The following is an 11,572-nucleotide window of genomic DNA, read 5'->3' on the forward strand; positions in this document are numbered from 1 at the left end:
GAACTGGCATCAACAACTCTGCGGTAGGGAATTCCACAGGTTCACAACTCTCTGAGTGAAGAAGTTTCTCCTCACCTCTGTCCTAAATGGCCTACCCGTTATCCTTAGACTGTGTCCCCTGACTTCCCCAACATCGGAAACATTCTTTCCGCATCTAATCTGTCCAGTCCCGCCAGAATCTTATATGTTTCTATGAGATCCCCTCTCATCCTTCTAAACTCCAGTGAATATAAGCCTAGTCGATCCAGTCTCTCCTCATATGTCAGTCCAGCCATCTCGGGAGAGTGTTCGAAAACCAGGTCCTCAAATCTACCACCAAGCTCATGGCCTATAGGGCTGTAGTAATACCCGCCCTCCTGTATGGATCAGAGGCGTGGACGATGTACAGAAGACACCTCAAGTCGCTGGAGATATATCACCAATGATGTCTCCGCAAGATCCTGCAAATCCCTTGGGAGGACAGGCACACCAACATCAGTGTCCTCGTCCAGGCTAACATCCCCAGCATTGAAGCACTGACCACACTCGATCAGCTTCGCTGGGCAGGCCACATAGTTCACATGCCAGACACGATACTTCCGAAGCAAATGCTCTATGCGGAGCTCCTTCACGGCAAATGAACCACAGGTGGGCAGCGGAAACGTTACAAGGACACCCTCAAAGCCTCCCTGATAAAGTGCGACATCACCACTGACACCTGGGAGTCCCTGGCTGAAGACCGCCCTAGATGGAGAAAATGCATCCGGGAGGGTGCTGAGCTCTTCGAATCTCAACGCCGCGAGGTCAAGTGCAGGCAGCGGAAGGAGCGTGCAGCAAACCAGTCCCACCAATCCCTTCCCTTGACAAATGTCTGTCCCACCTGTGACAGGGTCTGTGGCTCTCGTATTGAACTGTTCACCCAGCAAAGAACTCACTTCAGGAGTGGAAGCAAGTCTTCCTCGATTCCGAGGGACTGCCTATGACGATGATGAGGAACTTACAGGGTTACAAACAAAAAGCGAGGATGTGGGACTAAGCACGGATGCTCTTTCAAAGAGCCAGCACAAGCATGATGGGCCGAAACACCTCCACGCGTACTCTAAGTTTCTCTGATTCTATGAAGGGATCAGGGTACCCTCCCACCAGGAAAATGGTGCAGAGTACCTGACCGGAGGCGGTGCAAAGGGTTAGTGTTTGCAACATTTAGTGGGGGAACAGCTAAGGAAAAGTTTGCCAATCTAAAGAAACCTGCCTAGGTAAGGCTATCTACCAGTATCTTATACCAAGAACGTATGCCTGTCATAATGTGTGTTCCTTGCTACATATTATGCGTTAACTTGATCACCTCTGATTGTTTAACATATGTAGCAGTAATACAGTAGGATACAATTTGCAGTTGGAACACTTGTCACACTTGCATTTTTTAAACATGTGTCCACCAGCAATTCTTCCAACCAAATCTAGCATGTGCATTTACTAACATAAATGCCAGGATGCAGGATGATAACTTAACTGTTTGATGATAACTGTTTGTAATCCTGAAACTTCCAGCAGCTCAAGAAAATAAAGAACTTGCATTTATATAGCACCTTTAATGTTCTCAAGACATCCCAAAGCATTTCACAGCCAATGAGGTACACTTGAAGGTTAGTATCTATTGTAATGTAGGAAAACGAGGTAGTCAATTTTCATACAGCAAGCTCCCACAAACAGCAAGGAGATCAATGAGCAGATAATCCTTTTTAGTGGTGATGGTTGAGAGGTAATTGTTAGCCAATACAGCAGGAGAACTCCCCTGCTCTACTTCGAAAAGTGCCATGGGATCTTTCCTCTCTACATGAAAAAGCAGACAGGTTTAAAATCTCTCCCAAATGCTGACACCTCGGACAGTGCAGCATGAGCTCGCTACGACACTGAAACATTAGCCTACGTTATATACTCAAATATCTGGAGTGGATCTGGAAACCATGACCTTCTGACTCACATAAGAGTGCTTCCACTGAGCTCAGGCTGCCACTTCAAGACTACTGTTCCTTTTCCAGGGGAAAGCATCACCTATCCCTGATTGCCCTTGAGAAGGTGGTGGTAAGCCACCTTGTTGAACGGCTGCAGTCTTTGTGGTGAAGGTTCTCCCATAGTGCTCTTCGGGAGGGAGTTCCAGGATTTTGACCCAGCGACAATGAAGGAACAGCGATATACTTCCAAGTCAGATTGGTGTGTAACTTGGAGGGAAACTTGCAGGTGACGGTATTCCTATATGCCTGCTGCCCTCATCCTTCTAAGGTGGTAGAGGTCGCGGGTTTTGGAGGTGCTGCCGAAGAAGTCTTGGCAAGTTGCTGCAGTGCATCTTGTAGATGGTACACACTGCAGCCATGGTGTGCGGGTGGTGGAGGAAGTGAATATTTAAGGTAGTGGATGGGGTGCCAATTAAGTGGGCTGCTTTGTCCTGGATGGTGTTGAGCTTCTTGAGTGTTGTTGGACCTGCACTCATCCAGGCAAGTAGAGAGTATTCCATCACACTTCTGACTTGTTCCTTGTAGATAATGGAATGGCTTTGGGGAGTCAGGAGGTAAGACACTCGCTGCAGAATACCCAGCCACTGACCTGCTCTTGTTGCCACAGTATTTATGTGGCTGGTCCAGTTAAGTTTCTGGTCAGTGTTGACCCCCTGGATGTTGATGGTGGAGGATTCGGCGATTGTAATGCCATTGAATGTACTCCCACAGTGCTGTTAGGGAGGGAGTTCTAAGATTTTGACCCAACGACAATGAAGGAACGGCGATTCATTTCCAAGCCAGGATAGTATGTAATTTGGAGGGAAACCTGCAGGTGATGGTGTTCCCATGTACCTGCTGCCCTTGTCCTTCGAGGGGGTAGAGGTCGCGGGTTTGGAGGTGCTGCCGAAGAAGCCTTGGCGAGTTGCTGCAGTGCATCTTGTAGATGGTACATACTGCAGCCATGGTGCGTGGGTGGTGGAAAGTGACAGTGGTTAGACTCACGCTTGTTGGAGATAATCATTGCCTGGCACTTGTGTGGTGCGAATGTAACTGCTTCATATCTGAGGAGTTGCAAATGGAACTGATCACTGCAATCATCAGCGAACATTCCGACTTCTGACCTTATTAATGGAGGGAAGGTCATTGATGATGTAACTGAAGATAGTTGGGCCTCGGACACTGCCCTGAGGAAAACCTACCGTGATGCCTTGTGGCTGAGATGATTAACCTCCAACAACTACAACCCTCTTCCTATTTGCTAGGTATGACTCCAGCCAGTGGAGAATTTTCCCCTTGATTCCCATTGATATCAACTTTACTTGGGCTCCTTCATGCCACATTCGGTCAAATGCTGCCTTGATGTCAAGGGCAGTAACTCTCACCTCACCTTTAGAATTCAGTTCTTTTGTCCATGTTTGGACCAAGGCTATAATGAGGTCTGGAGCTGAATGGTCTTGGCGGAATGAAAACTGAGCCCAAACTGAGCAGGTTATTGGTGAGTAAGTGCTACTTGATAGCACTGTCAACAACCCCCTCCATCACTTTGCTGATGATTGAAAGTAGGCTGATGGGGTGGTAATTAACTGGATTTGATATGTCCTGTTTTTTTGGACAGGACATACCTGGGCAGTTTTCCACATTGTTGGGTAGATACCAGTGTTATACCTGTACTGGAACAGCTTGGCTAGAGTTGCGACTAGTTCTGGAGCACAAGACTTCAGCACAACAGTTGTTGGAGCCCATAGCCTTTGCTGTATCCAGTGTTCTCAGCTATTTCTTGATATCACATGGAGTGAATCGAATTAGTTGAAGACCAGCTTCTATAATGGTGGGGACCTCAGGAGGAGGTCGATATGGATCATCCACTTCCGCTGTGTAGCATGTAGTCTTGAGTTGCAGTTTCCCTAGGTTGGCACCTCATTTTTAAATATGCCTGGTGCTGATCCTGGTGTGCTCTTCTGCATTCCTCATTCAACCAGGGTTGGTCCCCTGGCTTGACAGTAAAGGTAGAGTGAGGGATATACCGGGCCATGAGATTGCAGATTGTGGTGGAATAGAATTCTGCTACTGTTGATGGCCAACAGCACCTCATGGATGCCCAGTTTTGTGCTCCTAGATCTGTTCTGAATCTATTCCATTTAACACGGTGGTAGTGCCACACAACATGATGGAAGGTGTCCTCAGTGTGAAGACAGAATTCCATCTCCATAAGGACTTTGCAGTGGTAACTACTACCAATGCTGTCATGGACAGATGCATCTGCGACAGGTAGATTGGTGATTACGAGGTCAAGTAGGTTTTTCTCTCGTGTTGGTACTCTCACTACCTGCCGTAATCCTAGTCTGACAGCTATGCCTTTCAGGACATGATGAGAGGAAACAGACTTACCATAAGGCCATCGTTAGGTGGATGTCATTAGACACCTTATTCTTCAAAGAGCCAATATTTCATTCTGTGCCAAAAAGAGGGCAGACCAGCCACCACAGCAACGTACTTGGCAGAACCAGTTAAAGGCACATCTCATGATCTAGTACAAGAAGGATTTTGACCATTTCAATTGCAAGTGACTCTCACTGAGATCTAACAGCCAGAAGGGCTTTGAAATTTCAAACTCTTGAATCCTTTCAAAGCTGATGCTTGATGTCATTGGGACTGAGCATATAGGGAGTCACCAATTCAAGACTAGTACTATCCTCTTATTCCTTCTCCCCGCTGCTCAGAAACTCACTGTTCCATACATTCAAGCTTAACACCACGGCACACAGTATATTGACATGCAAGTGCTATTTGAAGGGGTGTCATGCAACCAACATTCTAATATATGTTCCTCTAGAATCAGGCTGAAGTGCCAATGTCACAAACAAGTTAGCACCTCACACTACAATGCTTCCTTCACTCCACCTGTCACAACACCAGCACAGGAACATTCCACCTAGAGGGTGGAATGATATCCTTGAGGAGAGAACACTGAATGAATGACTGAGCATGAGTGGGAGGAGCAGGAGGATTTTACCTCAACTGCAGTGGCTAGAAATTTTATTTCATGGGCCTGCTTATAAATGAAGATTATTATCTGAGTACGACCATCTTGTGGAATTATTTGAGGCTGCTTTAAACACCCTTGAAGATGTGGTGATGACTGGAGGAATCCACCTGGTGCATGTGTGCCATATGCAGAAGGCACAGTACATCAGGACATAATTGCAACTCCATGGACATGCAGTGGAACCCCCCCAGTGGAAAAAGTCCATATGCCGATGGTCACAAGGGTGTCATTAGTCACCTTATTCTTCAAGGAAATAACGTTTAAGCCTGTGCCAAAAGCAGACCCATTTCATGACCCAGTACAAGAAGGTAGCGGGCTACCTCAATTGCAAGTGACTCCCACTGAGACCTAGCAGCTAGCCACTTAAATTACTCCTTCTATTGGGGAAGGTTTTGAAGGCAAATTTTGAAAGCCTGAGAAATAAATTGACCACAGAAAACTGGGCTGAGCTGTTAACAGAAAAACAGTGGGAATATATATTAAAAGAAAGAGTGGTAAAGTGGGTATGTGGACCCATTAAAGACAGATGCAGGTAATAGTATAATGGATAATAAGAAAATGGCAGAATTGTTAAATGCTTACTTTGTATCTACGGTAGAGGAAAAGGATAAAATATCAGTGGTACAGGGGCAGCTAAAGATAAGTCAAAGGGAGGGGCAGACTTGTTAAATGAATACGTTGTATCCATTTTCACATTAGAGGAAGAGGGTAAAATATCAGTGGTACAAAGGAACCTAAAGATAACTCAAGGGGAGAAACCCCAATGGCTTTCCTTATAATTCATTCAATTCCCTTTGTGTGAAACAATTCTGTCTGAATTTGATATTCATGCCTAATTTATTACCATGTTCTTAACCCTTCATCAACCTTAACAATTTGGATATGAACCCCATTTTAGTTTATTCTATTGTGGTCAGAGGCGAAACGTTATTTTTTTATATTGGAAATGTATATTATGTTACACTATTAATAGTTCCTTCAACACAGAATGCTGTTTAAACTAGTTTCTTTGCTATTGAAGGAGGGATATACTTGCATTGGAGGCAGTTCAGAGAAGGTTCACTAGGTTGATTCCTGAGATGAAGGCGTTATCTTATGAAGGAAGGTTGAGCAGGTTGGGCCTATACTCTTTGGAGTTTAGAAGAATGAGAGGTGATCTTATTGAAACATATGAGATACTGAGAGGGCTCAACAAGGTAGATGCAGAGAGGATGTTTCCACTCATGGGGGAATCTAGAACTATGGGGCATAGTTTAAGAATAAGGGGTCACCCATTTAGAACTGAGATGAGGAGGAATTTCTTCTCCCAGAGGGTCGTAAATCTGTGGCATTCTCTGCCCCAGAGAGCTGTGGAGGCTGGGTCATTTACTATATATAAGGTGGAGATAGACAGATTTTTGAACAATAAGGGAGTAAAGGGTTATGGGGAGCGAGCAGGGAAGTGGAGCTGAGCCCAAGATCAGATTATCCATGATCTTATTAAATGGCGGAGCAGGCTCGAGGGGCCAAATGGCCTACTCCTGCTCCTATTTCTTATGTTCTTATTTAGAAGCTCTGTAATTATGTGATTGTTATTGACAAATGTTGGTGGATGCATTAATGACTCATCAATTGGAAAATATATTTAAACTCAAGATGGGTTTTTAATCTGTACTTTTGTATACCTCCTTTGTCAAAAACTGGCTCATGTTAGGAATGATGGATGTGCATTGTTTTCTAAGATGTCATTTCAAAACATTTAGTGATGAGTTCTAGATTAGCTTTAGTGGTGTGATTCCAATTTACCCAGTGTTTGAATGTTTTAATGTTAAATTAAAATATTATGTTAAGCAGAAGTACAAAGCTCTACTCAAAATAGGGATGAGTAAGTAGAGGACTGAACAGGGTGTAAATACGATAGGGGAAAGTAAGATATAATAATGGGAGCTTGACTATCCTATCATCTTGGCAGCAAGCCTGAAGTTAAGACTTGTTCCACTGCAAACTCTTAAAGGAAGAGCTTGTGGAAGAGCTTTTCTCTTTATGCTCACAGTGTACTGAGAGTGCTAGCATTCGAACAATGAAGGTCATTCAGATGTGGACAAGTAATTTACCTTTTAATTCTGTGACTTAAGCAGTTAAACTATGGAACGGCAGTAAAACCTCTCTGGGGGCAAAATTCTGGAGCAACCCGTTTGGGGTGCTAATTTTTAAAAGTTGATAAAATTAGCACCAGGCACTAATGTTTTTTAACTTTAAAAAAAATCGTCATTTACACTCCAGGAAGGAAGTGGAGTTCTAAATCAAGTGCTCTACTTCCTTCCTAGAGCGCAAGAGGCAGCAGATGGGGCACTAGGTGTGTAGCGCTGCCGCATTGGAAGGCTCCTTCCCTCCCTTAAATGGAAGGGCCATTACTGCAGGCTCTGCAAAAGAAGAACTTACCTGCTCCCCGACGACAGCCGCGATCTGGCCGGATCTGCCCGATGCACTGCAGCAGAGTGCCGGGCTGATCGATCGCAGGGGAAAAGCAGTGGAAAAAATTCAAAAAGCATTTGAGAATTTTTATTACTTACCTTGGCCACCTCGCCTTTAAGCATTGCCCCTGAAGCACCCGGCCTCCCGATGAACACCTCCTGCAGCCACTGGTGTTTTCGGCTGGCGCTGCTGCAGGGGGCAGAACCGAATGCGAGGCATCAGCGAGCAGAAGCGCATGGCGAATGATGTCATGCCGCCACTGCAAACCTCCCACCGAATATAGCAGGAGTCGTTCTTCTCGCTGCGCCGGTCGCTAAGTGGTTAGTGCCCAGTTATCACCACCCGGAGGCGCTAAAGAGGCTAATTTCTAGGCCTATATTCTTTGTTACTTTTCAGTGTAGGCCAGGTTTAACATAAATATTCCATACGCAAATATGACTGTCTTCACGTATGTACTGCAAACTTTGTATATGACACCCTCACCACTACAGTTGAATTAGTTAGCTAAAATACTTTTCCTGATTACTTAAAAATACAATAAATGTAATTTTTCAAAAACATCTAAAGAATCTGAATTATCCAATGAGTTGCAGGTAGAATATTTATAACATTTACAAGCAAAGTCTAAATAAATGTGCAGGGTGGATCACATGTTAAGGCTGTACATTTCTTGCCTATGTGTTCCCTACCCTTTTCTGAAGGTGATGACTCCTTGTTCGCTTACATATCTAAAGGGGGGGGGGGGGTGGGCAGTGCAGTTGCACTCCTATAGTTCACCTAAGTGGGCATTATTCATGTTTGAAGCTATACAGGCTATTAGACAGCAGGAGGCTCACAGTCCAGCCCAATACTGTCCTCATCCAATGTTCATACACGTGGCACTTTCTGCAAGGATCATGGATAGTTCTTGGGAGCCAGAACCCAGGCTAATTGTAGCCCAGGCAAAGTAAGACTTATGCATCACCAGACTGCCACCCCCAGCTGATAGCAGTTAACTTAGAACACACTGGGATTCAAACCTGAAACCTTCCTGGTCTATATGGCTGAGCTACTCACTGAGTAAGTTCACTGACTTATCAGAAGAGCCTGTTTGTGCATTTCTATGCTTAAGTGTTGAGCCACCTTGGAAGTATTTTACAATTTCATTGTTCGAAAAGGAATAATAACTTTCCTCTATAAAAAGTCATACATTTAAAGCTAATTCACTGAAATAAAACTTAACAATAATTATGATTTGATATTTGATTCAAATTTGGAACATGTGAATACTATGGGTTGCCTGAAAGATGTTTTAAAAAACTTGTTTGTATGCATCATAAGAACATAAGAACATAAGAAATAGGAACAGGAGTAGGCTATACGGCCCCTCGAGCCTGCTCCGCCATTCAATAAGACCATGGCTGATCTGATCATGGACTCAGCTCCACTTCCCCGCCCGCTCCTCTTATCCCCTTATCATTTAAAAAACTGTCTATTTCTGGCTTACATTTATTCAATGTCCCAGCTTCCACAGTTCTCTGAAACAGCGAATTCCACAGGTTCACAACCCTCTGAGAGAAGAAATTTCTCCTCATCTCTGTTTTAAATGGGCGGCCCCTTATTCTAAGACTGTGCCCTCTAGTTCTAGTCTCCCCCATCAGTGGAAACATCCTCTCTGCATCCACCTTGTCAAGCCCCCTCATAATCTTATAAGTTTCGATAAGATCACCTCTCATTCTTCTGAATTCCAATGAGTAGAGGCCCAACCTACTCAACCTTTCCTCATAAGTCAACCCCTTCATCCCCGGAATCAACCAAGTGAACCTTCTCTGAACTGCCTCCAAAGCAAGTATATCCCTTCGTAAGTATGGAAACCAAAACTGCACGCAGTATTCCAGGTGTGGCCTCACCAATACCTTATATAGCTGTAGTAAGACTTCCCTGCTTTTATACCCCATCCCCTTTGCAATAAAGGCCAAAATACCATTGGCCTTCCTGATCACTTGCTGTACTTGCATACTATTCTTTTGTGTTTCATGCACAAGTACCCCCAGGTCCCACTGTACTGCGGCACTTTGCAATCTTTCTCCATTTAAATAATAACTTGCTCTTTGATTTTTTTCTGCCAAATGAAGTTCAAATATCACAATTTGAATATAACATTATTTTTATATTTCTATTACAGGACACTGATAACAGGCATGGCTTCAGGCAGTATCGTAGCTTTTAACATAGATTTCAACCGGTGGCATTATGAACATCAGAACAGATACTAAACCAACTTTAAGGGAGGCTGAAGTGTGATTGCCAGTTCCAGCTGAGAGCACAAACGCTGTAGTTAACGTCCCAGGTATAGGTGGTGGAACGTGATGCCCTCTGCATTGACCTCTGTTATACATTCCATTACATCTAGCAATAGTTACACATTGTATTCTTTACATGAAAAAGCAATCAAAATTGCTGAGTTTTTTTCTTCCTACAAATGAGCACCAGCTACAACAAAGAAATGCCATATTAGTTTATGATTCAGTGATGTAAGGTAGACAAACCAGAATATGTTGAGTAATTAATATTTGCAAGTAACTTTATTGACAAAAATGTGTCTGAGAAAAGTTTCTGAAGAACGTGTCAAGTTATTATTTATAATATTTCAGGCTAAGAGAAAACCATTTTTGAAAAAAAACTGCATCCCACTTTATTTTCTGCCAATATCCAATCTGTGAAATAATACTTTTCATAAGTGTTACTTTAATACGATACCTTTGATAGAAAATGAAACACCCAAAACAGCTGTTTCTTAACCAGTTTGAAGTTCCATTGCGCACAATCTGTAAATCCAGCGTTCCACTCATACCCTTAAGGTATTTTTTTTAAAGCTGGTGGAACTTGGTAGAAAGTACCTGATATTTATTAGCTTTGAGGACAAAGTTGACTTGGCCATCTAATTTTACAGTGTGGCACTGAGATCCCCGTGCTGTGCTGTCAACATACAAACACAGCTTGGTTTCTGTACACTGTCAAAAGTTATCTTAATGAGGTGAATATTGTGAGATCTTGGCTCTCTAGCTTATAAACAACATTTTCAGCTTTCCTAGTAGGCACGAGAATAGGAGTACCTTGCATTTTTTTTACGGTAGCAAAAATCACTGTTAAAGATATTTCTGGCATATTATTCTAATTAAACACACACAGGGGTTAAAAAAAAATCACTTCATGTTTTCTTTGTATATTTGGTGACTGTATCGTCAAAAGTCATAGATGTACATACTGTGTTGGTAGGGCTAAGAGGCATGTAACAGGAATGTAGTTTTCTTGAAAATTACACTCACTTGCAGTTTATTTAAGAAATAATTATTGGATTCTTTGTATTGGCACTTTGCACCAGAAACACATCATTATTTATTGCTGTGATTATTGATTTGTCATCCACACTGTAATAGTAAATTTTAGCACTGAGTTCTTTACTCGTTGTTTGTATTTAAACAATTAAAACCATGAAGAAAGTCTGACTGCGTGACTATTAAGTTGTACATCACATGTGTGAAAAATATTATGAGTTTTTAGTCTAAAATTGGGAGGGGGGTTGGGAATAAGCATCCGGAAAACAATTTCATTTCATCTGGAAATTACAGTGAAATATTTTGGATATACAAAATCCTCGAGCTATTGTAACGCTGTTTTATGGCAAAGATGTAAAATATGCCAGATGTGTGTCAGTTGGAAATTAAAATTGAAAAAAATAAAATATGCAAAGAACTAATTTGTTTTGTTCATTCTTTTGTCAAGATAGTGTCCTGTGGAGCTTCTGTGAATCTTGTCAAATGTAGGAAAATGAGAATATGTTTTCATTTAATTGAAAAATGGTTTTCTAATAAATGTAATTGCTTGTCATGTTTTCCCTCTACAGTAAATTGCAACACTCCAAGTTCAAATAGAGTTCTTGGTGATCAGGTTTTTAAATTACGTTTGAATTGCAGAAACACACTTAAAACTAGTGCTGATTCCATTGAGGAACTCATTAGAGCATTTGAATGGAAAATCTTTTGACTTTTGAAGTTTCTAATCACTTCAATCAGTTTTCTTGCAAACTACAAAAAATTATTTTTCATTGTCTTCC

General features: G+C 42.5%; 1 protein-coding gene across 1 annotated transcript in view; it reads left to right on the top strand.

Moving 5' to 3' along the window:
- nbeaa (neurobeachin a) overlaps positions 1-11,211 on the top strand; it is a 1,211,357-nt gene extending 1,200,146 nt beyond the window's left edge. Inside the window, exon 59 of the mRNA XM_070892347.1 lies at positions 9,641-11,211. Within this exon, the coding sequence (XP_070748448.1) occupies positions 9,641-9,731 (91 nt within the window). The 3' untranslated portion in view covers positions 9,732-11,211. The remainder of the gene's footprint in view (positions 1-9,640) is intronic.
- The last annotated feature ends 361 nt before the right edge of the window (positions 11,212-11,572 follow it).

This window comes from Pristiophorus japonicus, chromosome 10 (genome assembly GCF_044704955.1).
Source record: "Pristiophorus japonicus isolate sPriJap1 chromosome 10, sPriJap1.hap1, whole genome shotgun sequence".
In the NCBI taxonomy this organism is placed as follows: Eukaryota; Metazoa; Chordata; class Chondrichthyes; family Pristiophoridae; genus Pristiophorus; species Pristiophorus japonicus.